Here is a 17,130-nt window from a genome sequence, read left to right as displayed (position 1 = left end):
TCCTACAATGAGACTTGGTATATTTGAATGAATTGTGATATTGTCATCATCAGTTGGTCGCACATTGTTTTGCGTCTCATTTATCTTTCTCTCCAAGTTCTTTGTTGATAAGCTCTAGTTTTATTATTTTCCGCAGTGGAAATTTTTTCTAAAATTTACTCAAAACCTGCATATATTACAAAAGGAGCTCTCTGTTTAAAGATAATTTTTAATGTTAATATGAGTGTAATTAGTGGGAAATGATAAATGGCAATGATTTTTCTCTTCACATAAACTAGAATGTTGATTTAGCAGTTGTTCGTTTAAAAAATAATTTAAACATATGTCACATATATGAATTTTACCATTGCGTTTGCTCACTTGGTTAGATATGAGACGCGAAAGATTTTTTATCCAACAAAAGTGATATTTAGTTTCAATATTAACGTTACCTTCAGGAACTGGTTTACAATCGTGAATTTTTGGTGAGTAATAACTGTGAATTAATAATAAATTAACATGCCTATTCAGTTTTTTTGTGTCAATTTTGCAGGAACTATTATTAATTCAGTCTCATGCAATTCAAGCATGTAAATATTTATAGATATGTTATTAAGTTTTTCAAATTTAGGAACTTGATTAAGTGTCATTAGAAGATTAAATTTTTCTACATTGAGTACTGACTTATAATGAGGATATGAAGAAACTATATTTGTATTTTTTGAGACTGGTAATAGGGCCGATATAATACTCCAAAAGAAACATCCTTGATCGTTATTAACTATATTGATACATGCATGTTTTTTGGCACTTGTTTTCGGAAGAGTTATAAATGATGAACCACCATTACCTATTTCATACTTGCTAATGTTAATTTCTAGACTAATTATTTGACGGAGAGCCCACCCACTATCTCGTTCTTGAAAGTTTTCAATTTTTATTAGAATTTCAGTAAATACATTATCCTGAACCACTGCAATAGATCTGTAGTTAAGACAATCACAAAATTTTTCGTATTAAAATATTTATATTGTTTTTTCCTCATCATTTTTTTTTTATTATGAACTCTCCACAAAAACAAGTAATTAATAAATGTTTTTTTCAAAATGTTGGGAATTCGAAATTTAAATATGTGAGCCGCATCCATGAAATTTTTTTTATATCTTTATCTACTAAATTAATAATTATACCTGTGATAATCCTACTTTTAAATGCTAATTTAATATTTTCCCATTTTACTCTAGTGCCACGTTTAAGTTTAAGTATGTGTGAAATGCTAACACCACCCGTATGAACTGCTCCAAATAAGTGGTTTCTATGTATAATATTATACAGGCAGGGTGATCCATTTTAAAAATCTATGTGACATTTGTGTAGTGTCAATCAACTGTATTACAAGTCTTGCTACACTTTGTATATATATTTTTTCAATCACAAGTTTGTATAAATAATTCATAACTGAGTTGTACAACTTTAACCAATAAAATTTGTTTTCCATACAACCACACAGTTATCACTTCCACCAGATGCAAAGAAATTTCCATCTAAATTAAATTTACAAGTCTTAATTCCTGCTTGTTCACTTAAAGTATATAGTGGCCTGCCTTCCATTATATCTACAATTGTTAATTTAGAATCTAAACCACTGGTTAATAGGTAATTGGCTTTTGGATGCCAATCAAGACTAGTTGCATTATTATGTAAGGAATAATGTTGCAAGAGCTTGTGGTTCTTAATATCATAAATACGAACAACTCCAGTATTAAGAGCTACAGCAATAGTATGATTATTGGAATGCATTGCTATATAGTTGGGGCTTCCTTTATTTGCTGTAAATGCATGGATGGGGTTGCCACTTACAGTGTCCCAGATTCTTATGGTATGATCATCAGAACAAGATGCAATTAAATTTCCAAGTCTTGAGAATTTTGCGCATCGCACCTGGAAAGAAATCACTATTGGATTCTGAGATGGTGGGAGGAGGCCAAAAAGACCTACTTCGTCTGCAAGATTGACAAAAGTGGACTTATATTTTAATTCAAGATATATTTTTTTTATTTTCAAGTTGAAATATCCAAAGAGTATTTTTGTAATACAACAGATGATTATTAATGGCCTTTTTATATGACATTGCAAAAAAAGCAAAATATCAATTTTATTTAGTTTTCCTGCCTGCCTAATTTCCTAAACAAGAGCATCAAAATAAATAAAAAAATGCCTAACAATCTTTGGGTTAAGTCCTTTATGAATTATTAAAATAAAACGTAAATTTACCCAATTGGTATGTCCCACAAAACTTCCAATAAATTTTTGACTTTCCACATCCCAAAGTTTAATTGACTTATCATTTGAGCCAGTAATAATTTTTAAGGCATCAGGAGAAAAATTAACAGTATTTACTGCCGAAGTGTGGGCTTTAAATTCCTTTGAACTGCCCAAAATTTTGGGAATCCAGAATCGAACAGTATGGTCCTTTGAGCATGATGCCAAGAGTCTACAATCAGAAGAATATTCTAGGCAGGTGACGGCGGCTTTGTGACCCGAAAATTTATAGCTGGGCCCTGTCTCTGAAGGATTAGACCATTTGGTCCATATCATTATGCTGTTGTCTTCTGAACTACTAGCAAACTGGTCTCCATTTGGATTAAAACTTAGGCTTGTCACGGGTTGTTGATGGCCTTTAAGCACACTCACAATTTTAGGATCGTCAATCTTAATATTTGCAAAAGACATTGTTAAGCATTCAAAATATTTTTAATTTACGGCTTGGATTAATAAAATTTTTGTTATTTTTGAAAATTTAAAAATCATAACAAGACAACGGTGAGATTTGTCAATGACAAAAACGACGTGACGGTTGATTTGTGATAGGGGCAACTATGGGGGCCTCAGCCGAGTTCAGAAATAGCACTCCGTGTTCAGTGTGTGTGTAGCGACGAAACTTCATATTGAGTATTTTCATAAAAATTCCGAAAGAGCAAAGTAAGGGTGAGTTCCAGTTGACGAGGGCTCCACGTGTGTGCGGATGATGTGTATGACTTTAGAGTCAGCATATGAATAAGAAAGTTCGGAGTGGGATCTGTGTGAAATTTTCATTCATTTATTTTTACATTTCAAGGAGGCTAATACAGTGACTTCGAATATTCTTCCCAGTTCTAAGCCTAACTGTTGGCACTATTGAAACGGGAGAGGGTGCAAAGCCGAAATTGACCGATCGTCTCCGAAAGGTCGAAACCGAACGGAATCCCGAATCTGCGACCTTCATATTCATGGCTGTCAAAAGCGAGCTAATATTTTTTCTTTGGAAATAGAATTTTCCTGTTTCTCGTGCTGGTTTACCTATGTAGTTAATATAGAACAAAGCTGTTTAGTGCGGATTGTGGTGATTTAACCATCAAAGCTTTCGGTGGCGTTAGGGGGTCATGTTTACAGGCACGGTTCGCGTGAAAATATGCGAAGCTCAAGGTCTACGGCCCACCGATTACTCCAAACGGCACGCGTTTGGGAAGGATGAGCAGCCGCTGGACCCCTACGTTACTGTTGTAGTGGACGACACCCAATTTGGTCGGACCACAACAAAACAGAAAACTTTTGATCCAGTCTGGAATGAGCAATTTGAACATGGAGTTGAAAATAGCAAGTCCATTACCCTTACTGTGTTTCATGATGCTGCCATACCTCCTGATGTTTTTGTGGCCAACATAACTATTCCTTTTGAAGACCTGTTATCCAGGGATAAAGATGAATCAGCCTTTTTGGTATGATATATCCATATTTTAAAACTAGGTCACTTTCAAGTACAACTTTTCCAACTCTTTCCATTAGCAGTTTAAATAACAATCATGTTGTCAAGAGTGAGGACCAATATGTTTTTACTTTAATTAACATACTAACATTTTTGGTTCCACATTTATGACCATTAACTAGTTGGGTTCATACAAAACCTACATAATGCCCAACATAGCTGATTCCATGTTATCTATTACAGTTCATACTAAAGATGTGAAAGTAGCATCTTTTAGGGTTCAGCACAGTAAAAATCTCCCACAGCTCTTTAATCTTTTTCTTAAATTGCAATTTGTTATTTCAATATTTTTATGGAAATTGGCCCTAATTATAATTGACAGCGTATTAGAGTTAATATTTTTTTGTTTTTAGGTTAACTTGGAACCAACAGGACGGTTACGTATTAGAATTGACTTAAAACATACAGCTAATGGTGAGTCAGAACATAAATTATTAGTTTTTGACACACAAGGCTCAAAGCTTTCAAATGTAAAATTAAAAAATCATTTCAAAAAAATAACAACCAGCACTACTAACACATTCACTAATTTCAAATCTTTTCATGTAAATTTAATTTAACAGAATATGGAGGCAAACCCAGGGAATTTAAAGAACGCCAGGGCTTCAATAGACGTCGCGGCGCGATGCGTCGTCGAGTCCATCAAGTGAATGGACACAAATTTATGGCAACCTTTTTGAGACAGCCCACATTTTGCTCGCTTTGCAGAGAATTTATATGGTGAGCCATAATTGACCATCCTAACATTATTGTCAATTTTATGTTAGAAGAACTAGCAATGAACATTTTTACAATATGGCTTTCATAGAAAGATACTAGGACTTATTTTAGCTCTTCAAAATCTTATAAGTGACATTTGTAACTTTCTTCAATGAAAGTCACTTTGTTAATTCTTTTAATAAGGAAAAGTAATTAAATCAAACAGGTGTTAGATTGGAATCCATAGGGTAAGGTTTATTACAAAATCTTTCAGTTTTTTACACATTTTACTGGAACAGGAAGAAAACATTGAGGAGTGCGTTGAAAACAATTACTAGATAATTATTTCATGTTCAAACTTCTTTTGCAATCTCATATACACCCATAGAGAAGATAATGTTCAGTCTAATAGGGGCTTTAATACATGTTAATGGTGGTTTTGTTTTCAGGGGTTTAGGCAAACAAGGCTATCAGTGTCAAGGTATGATACTGTTTAGAGCATGCTCTTTATATAACTTATGTTAACCAAATACAGCTTTCTCGCTTTTTATTTAATTTGAAGCATTTTTTATTTTCTGTGTCTTATTCAAGCACCTGTTACCTTGAGCTTGGTTGATTTATTGTTATTCGATCTATAACATAGTATTTATGAGAATATGGTGGCGGCAGTAATACTACGTTTTATTTTGACGAAGGTTACTATTTTTGTGGTAATACTGGTGTTTCCTGTAAGGTGATTTGGATACTTAGGTGGTAGTTCTATTATTTGAATTTCTGAAACATTTATGAATGCTTCAGATGACAGGTCAATTTGATATTGTTCTGGTCAGTTCCACATATTATGGAACCATTTGCATTAAGACGAAATTGAAATTTGGCTAAACAAAATGTTCTTATTTCAATCAGAATTTGTGATAGATAATACTCAAAGAAAGTTTACTGTTCTGGTTAATTTGATCTAAAAATTGGTTGTTTGTATGGTTCTTATTTGACTGACTGAAGTTTGTTAAAGCAGTTAAGTAAACCATCTCTGACACACATTATGCATTTATGCGTTTGTTAAATACTAATTTCCGCATTATTTGAATTTTGCTTAAAAGCCGCTTGTTATTCAACCTTTGTGCATTCAAGCTGTTGTTTAAAGAACAACTGATTGCTAATTTTATTGATATTAGATATTGTTTAATTTGAAAATGCTATAAGCATAATACCTACATTACAGTTTCTTTGTATTTTCGATTTTAAAACAATAATTATACACTTTGATTAGGGGAAAAACCCCATCGTCCTATTTTAAATGCCTATTAATATACAAAAAGTTTGTTGAGCTTGTCCTTAACACTTCAAATAAAACCCAGTACTTAACTCAAGCGGTCAAAAAACGTGTTGGTTTTCAACTAAGAGTTCCCAATTTTTTAGGGATGATTTTCTGATAAATAACTAATAATTTCACTTACTATTAAATTATTCCCCTGATATTAAGGAATATAAGTAGGTTTATGCTTTCAAAATATTTAAAATGTAAATTAGTAATTTGGAATTTTGAACAGTATGTCTGAAAAATTTCATAGTGAATTCCATTTGTAGTTTAGTACAGAACGTACTATTGCACTATGCAGTAAAAACTGATGGAAATATATTATATTCTTTTTGCATTAAAGTTGCAAAGAGAATCCGTTATAATAGGCACGTTCAGTAGAGGTGACAGTTGTTCAAATGCTTACAATTCCAAGCAAAAATGACTTTAGCTCTTAATAAAGTCTATTTCAAGGGTAGCATGTCATTTAGCAGAAGCCCTAACGATTGCTCAACTGTTAATTCTGCTGAACTCAGCCACTATTATACAATAATGATCGACATTCTATCTGAGGTTTAAAATACTTTAAAATATCAAGAATCAAGGAGGGGTTTTAAGAATAAAAAAATGATAAGTTATTTTATATAACTGGAGCCTTTCTTAGACCTTAAATTTGGCTATGACTTACGAAGAATATGGAGTAGCAAATAATCACACCTCTGTGTTTTTTACAAAGAAGTAATATTTCGTTTCTTTCGTTTTTCAGCAAATGAAAAGGGGAATCGCTTTCCCTAAGAAACTTACGCACAAAATGACTGTCGTATTTTTTCAATGTACAAAACACCTTTTTTTATTAAGTTTGCAATCTATTAATGCTTTTTAGCTTGCTTCTATGCATTACCCAGACACCACGATATACATAATGTTATTACTTTTCAGTTTGCACATGTGTGGTTCACAAGAGATGCCATCACGTGGTGCTGACAAAATGTCCAGGGATGAAGGAAGAAGTAAGTATTATTGTTACTATGACTACAGTTGTACGTATTGTATTTCTAATTTGTTCAGTCGCCTTCAACCCACTTTGAATTCAATTTTGTGTCAAATCTTCACCATGATTTTATTTCTGTAGCCCACCGTTCAAAGTACTGGGTTCAACGTGAATATCCCACATCGGTTTGTGGTGCATAACTACAAGAGGTTTACGTTCTGCGATCATTGTGGTTCCTTACTTTATGGTTTGATAAAGCAAGGCCTGCAGTGTGAGGCATGTTCTCTAAACGTTCATAAACGGTGTCAGAGGAACGTCGCCAACAATTGCGGCGTCAACACAAAGCAAATGGCAGAAATACTTTCCGAGATAGGTAACACAGAAACCTGCTTGTGTGAGCCTTTGCCTGTGCCTGTGCTTAGTCCGATCACGTTGTTTTTGCATGGTATGTTATGTTTGTTTATCTATTTTTACCACTGAAATAATTTGGAACTGTATTCTGTACAATGACATGTGTCTAAATGGAATTTTTTATTTGGGCGTTAATAGCGGTGAACAAAAAAAACGTTATATTAGAAGAATTTTGAAAACGCTTTGCACGTCATTTATGTGCAAAATGCCGCCGCATAATTTTACTAAATTCGCTTTACTTATGTTTTAGTTTGACAATTATTTTCTATTATTTGATGTTAAACTTTTGGCACTGGATGGTAATAATGTTAATTCAGAATAGTTATCTGGAGAGCTAGCACCTTCTATGTTGGAGAGTGTCACCTCCTGGTTCAGGAGTTTAATTTTATACTGTCCCAACTGATTTATTGCTAAGATAGTGACTAGTAAAACCTGATGTTTTGTCTGTATGTTTAAGTTTTGTTTATTTCATGTTCGGTCCTGCAAGTAACCACCATTTTTTAATTGCACGGCTTTTAATTTGAAAATTGATTTCTTCTAATATATCTAATAAAGTTTAGAAAATTCAGATAACACCCCCTGAATACTAAAGACCCAACTTCATCGTATTTGAGCCGATGCATGACATTGTTATAAAGGAAATGACGTCTCATAGACTTTTTAATTATATAAAAACCTACAGTGTGGAATCCATCTGGATTCAGATTCTTGAATCTGGGGAGCAGAACGTTTCACTGTTAATAAATATTGATATTTTCGAAGTAAATCTCAGGGATGTTTTACTCCCCCGATTCTACCCTTTGAATAAAAAACGTTGTGAATAGTGCGAAAGAGTGATAACTATTAAAGCGATGGTGCGAGGGAAATGGAGCTAGTATGGCTTTTTTTACATTACCATCGTATCGTATGTTCAATAACGAATTACTTCACACCCGGCCATACCATTGTGAATATTGACAGGTTTGTTGAATTGATTAATTCTACTTGCTTGTGAAATCTTTGAAAAAATTAATTCATTATAGAGTGATCAGAACAAATAAAATGTGTTTTCATAGGAGTGTCACCTGACAGTAAAACTCCCATAAGAAGAGCTAAAGTGGTGCCGGCATCGGGAAATGGAGCGCTTGGCGATGGAAGCGGAGAAAATTCTGCAGGGCTAGCTAACGAAAGTAGTACAGACGAGAATCTATCCAAAATGATGGAAGAAAAGTTGCAAAACAGTGGTAAGTGAAAATAGAATGCAAATAATGAAAACTGTCAGGGAAAAATAAATTATAGTTTTAAGTCATGAGAATAACCACCTTACTATAATAAAAACACCTGGTATATATTTAATCTGAACTGATGTAGTTTTTTTAGAAGAATGTATTGAGAAGACTGGAAGTAAAAATAGCATCGGACTGAACGATTTCCACTTCATAAAAGTATTAGGTAAAGGCAGTTTTGGTAAAGTGATGCTAGCTGAGAAGAAGGGTACCGACGAGGTCTATGCCGTGAAAGTTTTGAAGAAAGATGTAATTATCCAGGATGATGATGTTGATTGTACAATGACTGAAAAAAGGATTCTCACGCTAGCTGCGAAACATCCTTTCCTAACGGCTTTACATTCTTGTTTCCAAACTCGAGACAGGTTATTTTTTGTTATGGAGTACGTAAATGGAGGTGATCTCATGTTTCAAATTCAACGCGCGAAAAAATTTGATGAACCTCGAGCAAGGTAATAATAATTGTCCCAAGTCATACATAACGAGTTAGTAACGTTTGGAAATTATAGGTTCTACGCCGCCGAGGTGACATTAGCTTTACAATTCCTACATAGAAACGGAGTTGTTTATAGGGATTTGAAACTTGATAATATACTTTTGGATGCTGAAGGACATTGTAAGCTAGCCGATTTCGGGATGTGCAAAGAAGGGATATTCAATGGAGTTACTACTACAACTTTTTGCGGGACTCCCGATTATATTGCTCCTGAGATTTTACAGGTAGGTATTTACAGAAAGATAGTAAGAGTTGCTCATTAATAATTGCAATTGTGTATTGAAAACAACCATTGGTAGGTGCGGAGTTTTTAAGTTAGTTTAAATTACGCCCACTTGATACAAAAATATTAAATAATTGGCTTTGGCATCCTGTACTTTGGCCAGATATTTGTGTTATAATTTTATTATTTACAGGAATTGGAATACGGTGCAAGCGTAGATTGGTGGGCGTTAGGTGTCCTAATGTACGAAATGATGGCCGGACAACCTCCATTCGAAGCTGACAATGAAGATGACCTGTTTGAATCAATATTACATGACGATGTGTTATATCCAGTTTGGTTGAGCAAGGAAGCTGTACGTATATATATACTTGGAGTTCGTCGGGACTTCGCGTTAATCATTGCTCGTTTCTTTTCATTTTAGGTTAGTATACTAAAGGGTTTCATGACTAAGAATCCGAACAGACGCTTGGGATGTGTTGTAAATCAGGGCTGTGAAGCTGCTATTCTTGGTCATCCTTTCTTCAAAGAAATCGATTGGAATGCCTTAGAGAACAGGAAAGTGAAACCTCCGTTTAGGCCCAGAATCGTAAGTATCTAAAGTTTTCACGGATTGGTTTACTATCGCTTTATGTTCGATATTACAGAGAAGCCGAAAAGATGTGGCTAACTTTGATGCAGAATTTACACGGGAAGAACCCGTGTTAACGCCAGTTACCAACGAGGTATTACAATCCATTAATCAAGAAGAGTTTCGAGGATTTTCAATCATCAACAGAGACTTCAATCCCTCTCGAATAGTGACTGAGTAACTAAGGAACTTAATGTTAGACGAGCCGTAGAGCGTAATTTGCCCTTAAGTTTTTGGAACGTTTCTTAATTGCGAATATTCCTCTTTACGCGTAGTTTACTAGAATTACTCGGACGCATTTGTTGCTCTTAAGTTCGTCGGTCGATAGGTTAGTTCCGAGTTTAATAATTGCGATGACAGCTGGCCTGGCATCCTCAACAGACCTTTGTGTTGAATGGTCGATATTAGCACTTTTGTTTATTGTTGAGAGAAATACCGAGATATAGGGTGAATGGAGAGAGTTCATATCAATAATTTGGTTTCTTTGCTATAGCACATGGTGCTATATTACATATACAGGTATTACTTCAGACTCCCACTGGTTTATTTGTGATTTAGTCAATTCGAGAACATATAAAAAACGGGGTATCATAAAGTGTTTTTTTTAAGTCACTTAATATACCACATTTAGGGCAAAAAAATTATGGACGAACACAAGTTTAAGAAAAGATTCTATTGCGTGTAAAAAATATACCTGGTTCATAAAAAAAACTTCTTATAATGAACGCAGAATTAACTTTTTTTTTAATAAATCAGAAATAAACTGGTAGTAGTCCAGGGATGAACACTGTATCTTCGTACATCTTCAGAAATATTTAATACAAATATTATTAGGCGAAATGACTTCGTGGTGTATGCGTTGAGATTCCCAAAATTACCTACAAGTAGATAAAGAAATTATATTTCTGAATAAATTAAGTTCTCCCTCGCACTTGAGATGCTTTATGTATTTTTCGCCGATCGGATTAGGTAAATACGACAATGCCTGACATTTATTGAATTTTTCATTTTGAAACAGGTTTTTTCCAGCTTAAGTGGGGTGAATTAATTCGGAATGTTAAAATGTTTAGACGTGTATTTGTTTTTGGCCTTGGAGTGGGCGAAAAATATTGTAACTAACTCTTGTATTAATGGGCTACTAATAATCTCATCGCTATTAATACACCTGTTGGTTAAATAATTATTAATGGCCTGCGTGGAGAGTTTCAAATAATTTTTGCATTGCGTAAACATTGTATTTTTTAAACCAGTTTTTATTTATACAGGGTGGAACAAAGGTAAAGTATGATTTTATTTAAACTTTTTGGCCTCATTATATAATCAAAATTAAATATTTTTAATAACGCAGCGAAATTTTATGTTTGCTACAAGTTTACTTTAGCATTTGGATTGGAGAATTTATTTTATACATAAAAAGGTGCTTGGGGTTAACAGTCCAACGATTGAAACAGCACCCTCAAAGTCACGTTCGCATACAAACGTGAGTCATGAAAACATGTTATTTAGATTTTACATTCAAAAGATCACTTGCAGATTTTATTCCGGATCGCATAACCATTTCGTGTTGTCTGATTCGGGATGTTTTCATTAGTTCTAAAGATGAAATAGAATTATAAAAGACCAAAAATGTTTAGAAAAAAATTATGTTAGATGAGAAGTATCCATTCCTAGAATTTATCATAGATTTTCAGTTAATCAGAATCTTGTAGATTTTGTTGAATGCTGTATAAAATATTGTTTAATTGAAAGATTCTAAATCTCAGAGATATTAAGATTGTTATGTAGTTGATAGCCCATTGTTTGGAGAACAGGTCGCAGTCTGAACGTTTTTAAACCTCGATCCGACTATAATAATTCTCCTTTTTATTCAGATTTACTTGATATGGTTGTAACAGTTAAAAGTCTTTTTATGGAGAATATTCCACACAAGGAGACATTATTCTTCTTTAAAATAAGAAGTAACTAAATTGTATTATACCGTGTTGTAGTTGTAATTACCTACAGTCTTTATTGATGGGAATGTAAATTTCTAAACGAACACTTACCTTTAGTTTTTGGCAAATCCTAACTAATTTCCGCTTCATAATAACATAATAGAGGTATTGCTAAAAATCTAAGATGATAGAACTAAGGTTGAATTGCACATTTAAATTAGAGCGCCCTCTAGACATACAAGTAATTGCTGAAGTGAGCCAGGCCTTAATGAATTAAGACCTGATGCGTTTGTTAGTTTAGCTAGGTACCTGTATATTTTAAGGTATAAAGGAACCATGACAGAAGTGTTGCTGTAATTTTGAGTTTCTTGAAAGAATTTTATGGTGTAAGTGTGCTAAATAATTTGATTTACGAGCAAAAACTGTTGATAAGAGTATGCAATTTCGTATATAGGGTGTTTGGAAGTAAATCATACCAAACTTAAGTGTGTGTCAAAAAAGTTAAAAGTTACTTTTGATGTGAACAAATTCACAATATTGAATATTATAAGTTTTTGGTTTTCTATCTTGCTTACTTTGCTCTCTTGAATTTGGAACTATTAATTAACCTTTGACTTGTTACCTTGGATTATAATGGCACTGTCACAAAAGCAGTGAGAATATAGTACCTTTATTGCCTTTTATAGGCTAATGCAAAATCTGGTTTGATTATCAGAAAACAAGCTCTATTTTGCGTCAAGGTTAACCGAGTCGGAATTGCACTTTAAATCTATTTTTGAGTATAAATTATGAATATGATTATGAATATATTTAAAATTTATATGAATATGGAAGCTCGAAATTTAGATATGTTCCGCACCTTAGAATGCAAAACGCAGCATTGTTGTCTGTTGAAGAAGCCTTGCAAAGAAATTTACTCGTAGTTTGATATTTATTTCTTCTAATCATTCATTTCTGTTTTTAATAATACTCGAATATTGCCATGTAATTTCATTAAATTACAGTCTCAACACTTTCTCCTGATATCGGACATGGAACTTTGTAGTAAAAAGGTTTTCAGTATTATACAGCGAATATGCACACATTGTTTCAAGAAAGCTTGGACCACGTTTGTAAAGGAAATCAGTATTAAATTATACAAACTAAATCGGCATCTTAAATACTACATTATGGTCTTACCTCTCACAAATGTCAAGGTTCCTTACAAGAAACCACATAAGGCATTTTAAGACATGTTTTGTTTTGTACCAGAGTTTATCACAGTGGATTTCTAGTCATTTTGGCCTATGTAGCTATTGAAATAATATAGAATTTCTAATGTTAGGTCCAAAGCTTAATTTTTAGGGAATTAAGTAACTAAGATAGGTACTTTATTTCGACAATAACTCTATAGCAAATGCTATTTAACTGCAAGCTGATTTTGATTTGAAAAACGAATGTTTATTTGAATCTCATTTTGCATTTTATCTTAGACCTTTTACGCTTATTTTATGTAGTTTATTTTTGTATTGTTTCACTCTTACATGTAAGTCTTATTTGCTGGAGCAACAAAAAGTCAAATCGGGTTATTGTCCAAAAATGGTACTTCATCGGTTAGAATCGCGTTTGAAACATTTACGAAAAAAACAGTTATTATTTTGTTTATATATATTACAAGTATTTAAGTATTTTTATAGCTTATTTATTTGTGTTGATTGTGTAGTGTTATTTTTATATTTGAAGATTATTTATTTGTGTTAAATGAAGAAACGTGCTGTTAAATAGAAATCGTTACTCAGGCGAATTGAGTTCGGCTAAAACGCACATCATATTATTGTAATAAATTATATTTAGCGCAGTGGAAAGGTGTTGATTGTTAAATATTTCGGTTTATATTAACCATTTAGCATTTGAGGAGATTAGCAAATCCGTTAATGTTAATGGGCTTCATTATGCACCCATTCTAATGGCAGTTTAAATTATTAACAACAATGTTTCTGAGTCCATTTTCGAGACAGAACAACAAATTTTCAGGCTCATTGTTGTTCTGTTGAAGGTGTGTGCTCTAGAATTAGAAAATTGGATATTTATTGATTTATTAAAAAAATGTATTATAATTGCAATTTTAGGTTAACAAGATTGTGAAAGTAGCGACCACATTACTGTTACTTTTAATGATTCTATTTTATATAAGATGAATTCTCATAGGTGTAATGTGAAGAACAAACAGTACATGACACGACGAACTAGTTTGGGATAAATTATAGAAGAAAAATGTCAATACCCCCTGACATTGGTCAATGGGGCACAATAGAGGTTTGCTAATCTCCATTTTTTTTAGCACTAGCCATAAGTAATATTTGTGTTTATTAATGTATTGTGATAAAGTGTTGTGCAATCTTAATAATTTAACATTGTTATTTTGTGAACAAAGTGCATATAATATATTATTATCACAAAGTATTTAATACTAATTTTCTATTGCCAAAAATATTTATGTATTGTTTAATTTGTAAATGTATTATGTATATGTCAGTGAATGAAATGGATTTGACGAGAAATGGGGGATGTTAAAAAATATTCGGTTAGAACGATTGGTATAAATAATGTCGTCAAATACATTTAGTAGGTGTCTGAATGTTTCGTAAAGTATCAAAGGAGTAACCTGGATCGAAGAAAATTTACTCATGAAGACATGGAATTCATGATTGTAACATAGTACTATGATTAATATAAAATGTTTGCCATTAAAATAGACACATTCTAAAATGCGTTTCAAAGAAATGTATTGTATTGTTGAAAGTAAATATAAATTACATAATGTTTAGCTATTTATTAATGTGAAATTTAGTGTAAGTAAGCAAATTAACCCGCTATATTAGTAAGTGTTTAGATCTCTACATATTGAAATAGTCAATGCATCTCAATAGTGGAAATATGTACTTTCATTTAGGATAAAATAATTCTCATATTGCTGAGAGAAGTCTTTATCAAAATTTATATTGATTTTGTATCATTTTTGGTATGTCCGTTATTTTAATGTTACTACGTCCTGTTTCCCAATGTCGATAGATTTTTATTGTTGTTGATGGGAAAATCTTGCCTATAGGAATTTTGTTAAAAAGTTTTGTCTAACGATGAGTTTGTCAGAACCACTACTAATGTACCTACATGCCAAATGTTAATGGGCGTTATCGGAAAAGGTTGGTTTGACAACGTTGGCATTTGCCGTAGTGGTTACAATTATAGCGACTATTTAAAATTTTAAATTGTCTAGGGGGGTCTCAATCCAAAATATGTTTTATATACGACTGTTAATGCTTATAATGTATGAAAATATGATGATAACAATCCCAGTAAAAAATTTTTAAAAATATATTGTGTTAGACTAAAATATAGAAACTTTCCTAAATTCATATAAGTTACAGTTATACATACAAAAATCTAATAGGCTAATACTAGTTCTTATATTATATTTTACGTAATATCCCATTTGTTTCGCAACTTCTACGCATTTTTTTGGTATATATTCTATTAATTTATCAATAAAACTGGCATTGATATTTTGCCATGCCTCTTGAAGTATTGCATACAAGTTATTTAAATTAGTATGGTTTTTGTGCCGTATTTGGTTGTCAATGTAATTCCACAAATCCTCAATAGGGTTTAAATCTGGAGATTGCGACGGCCATGGTAGAACTTGTTGTTTTGCTCATTATCGTGTTCCATTGTTATTATCAAATTTATATATATTATAAACATCAACAGTCGTATGTAAAACATATTTTGGATTGAGGTAATTCCGCCTATACAATTTAAAATTTTAAAACTGTTGCTATAATTATGACCACCACTGAAGCTTAGTATTACGCCGGTAGGAAAATTTGTTATATTTCTGAGCTCGCCCATTATCCGTTATTAGAGCACAAATTGTATTTTATATCGAGATTAAACTTTGCGTTTTGTTAACACTGGTAGGACATACCTTACTTATGAAGATGTACCTATTGTTGGTTTACATGTGTCAAATGTATTTGTTACTTTGCAAGTATTAGGAAAATAAAGTACGTCTTTTATTTGAGTAGCAATTTTGGGTCTCATTTTTCTCGAATTGCCCGTATTGTTTGCAATAAGTAGAAATTAGGATGTTTAATATTTTTAGCTACTGGTTAATGAGTACGTCGCTAATGTTTGACAATTATACCTACAATCATGATTTTGGCATTAGTAGATGGAACTTTAAAGCGATTTTATCTTTTAATTGCATATTTTTATCTGCACCCATTTACTGCGCAACTGATGCTGAAAATCCTGTATATTTTCAGATGCTTTTTGTGAACGTAAATTTTTTTTTATATGCATTTAAAAGTTGCATTGTGTTATTTTATTGTGCTGCTATTTTTTCTTCTATTACCCATGTAAGTACGAATAGGCATGACCTTGATCTTACCAGCTTAATGCAGTCGATTCCACCACAATTTTAAAAAGAGACAAAAAACTTTATCATGATGTGAGTGTCCAATGATTACTTGTAAGCTGTAAGCGTTATACGTACTCGAGCTGTAAGTGAATAGAGTGTCCCAACCGTGTTTTAAACTATATTTGCTCTGCGTTGGGAAATAACAGAAAGTACCTAATAGATACACATTCATTTACCATGAAATTACAGGTCTTTATTTTTGTTAATCTTAAAAATTTTAATTTTATGTGAAAAATCGTAATTCAACTTTTTAACAAAAATTGCATCATCAATTTGCTCAACTGCTTGATATGAACCATATTGTGACGATTTAATAAAAATTACCTACTTTGATTTTCATAAATTTAACAGGACCACAAAAGCCCTTTCTGTAAATTTTACTTTATTTGTGGATATTGTCTCAGAAAATAAAGTTGAGGTAAGTTCATACCAGCAAGTTAATACTTATCCTGTTAAATGCTTTTCTTGAAGATAAGGAGTATGCTTTACCTGTGGAAGGATTATGAATACAAGAAGATTCCAATTATCTGGGCCCTGTATGCATACTCATATTTAGGAAAAGGAAATTTTGCCTTACAGTCATTAATAACTGATTCGTCCATTCACCAGTATCCAGTTAGAAAGGTATCAATTCAAATCAATCAGGAATTAATATGAATTTAAAGTGTAATAATGAGGTTTGGTAATAATGAAATTGTTTAATTTCAGGAAAACTACTATATAAAAATCTTATCACTTCTAAATTTTGATGGATGGCCTAGTATCATTTCCGAGAGAAAATGGAAACTTCGTATAGAATATTACTTTCACCACACTTATTGCTTTACTATAGAATGGGTTTGCCTTATAACCAAAAATTGAGTTGAACGTTTAATACAGTGAAGAATGTTTTTTTTTTCAAGATAATGAAGCTTATCCTAATAGACCCTTATCAAAGGAA

At 32.5% G+C, this 17,130-nt stretch overlaps 2 protein-coding genes across 3 annotated transcripts; one reads left to right on the top strand and one right to left on the bottom strand.

Annotated features, from left to right (window-relative positions):
• Positions 1–1,431: 1,431 nt before the first annotated feature.
• Positions 1,432–2,827, bottom strand: LOC136419763 (POC1 centriolar protein homolog A-like). The gene is made up of 2 exons (XM_066406297.1): positions 2,254–2,827; positions 1,432–1,920 (listed from the first exon to the last, which is right to left on the bottom strand). The coding sequence occupies exons 1-2, from the start codon at positions 2,710–2,712 to the stop codon at positions 1,453–1,455; spliced, it is 927 nt and encodes a 308-aa protein (XP_066262394.1). The 5' UTR covers positions 2,713–2,827; the 3' UTR covers positions 1,432–1,452.
• A 282-nt stretch (positions 2,828–3,109) lies between these two features.
• On the top strand, positions 3,110–15,798 carry Pkc98E (Protein kinase C). Of its 2 annotated transcripts, none has more exons than XM_066407003.1 (12): positions 3,110–3,737; positions 4,138–4,198; positions 4,348–4,504; positions 4,933–4,964; positions 6,720–6,790; positions 6,913–7,144; positions 8,238–8,405; positions 8,542–8,899; positions 8,957–9,167; positions 9,360–9,521; positions 9,591–9,755; positions 9,814–15,798. In XM_066407003.1, the coding sequence occupies exons 1-12, from the start codon at positions 3,402–3,404 to the stop codon at positions 9,976–9,978; spliced, it is 2,118 nt and encodes a 705-aa protein (XP_066263100.1). In that variant the 5' UTR covers positions 3,110–3,401; the 3' UTR covers positions 9,979–15,798. The 2 variants fall into 2 exon arrangements, with proteins under 2 accessions (XP_066263100.1, XP_066263099.1); XM_066407002.1 differs by having other exon boundaries at positions 6,913–7,216.
• Positions 15,799–17,130: the final 1,332 nt, after the last annotated feature.

Source organism: Euwallacea similis, chromosome 3, assembly GCF_039881205.1.
Source record: "Euwallacea similis isolate ESF13 chromosome 3, ESF131.1, whole genome shotgun sequence".
NCBI lineage: Eukaryota > Metazoa > Arthropoda > Insecta > Coleoptera > Curculionidae > Euwallacea > Euwallacea similis.
This window is presented reverse-complemented; position numbering and strand designations above follow the sequence as displayed.

Bases quoted from the DNA above. Each gene is read 5' to 3' on its own strand.
- LOC136419763 (XM_066406297.1), bottom strand. From the start codon at position 2,712: ATGTCTTTTGCAAATATTAAGATTGACGATCCTAAAATTGTGAGTGTG. The intron at 1,921-2,253 runs GTAAATTTACGT...ATTTCTTTCCAG, and splicing joins TTGTGGGACATACCAATTGG to GTGCGATGCGCAAAATTCTC.
- Pkc98E (XM_066407002.1), top strand. From the start codon at position 3,402: ATGTTTACAGGCACGGTTCGCGTGAAAATATGCGAAGCTCAAGGTCTA. The intron at 6,791-6,912 runs GTAAGTATTATT...TTATTTCTGTAG, and splicing joins GTCCAGGGATGAAGGAAGAA to CCCACCGTTCAAAGTACTGG. The intron at 9,756-9,813 runs GTAAGTATCTAA...TCGATATTACAG, and splicing joins CTCCGTTTAGGCCCAGAATC to AGAAGCCGAAAAGATGTGGC.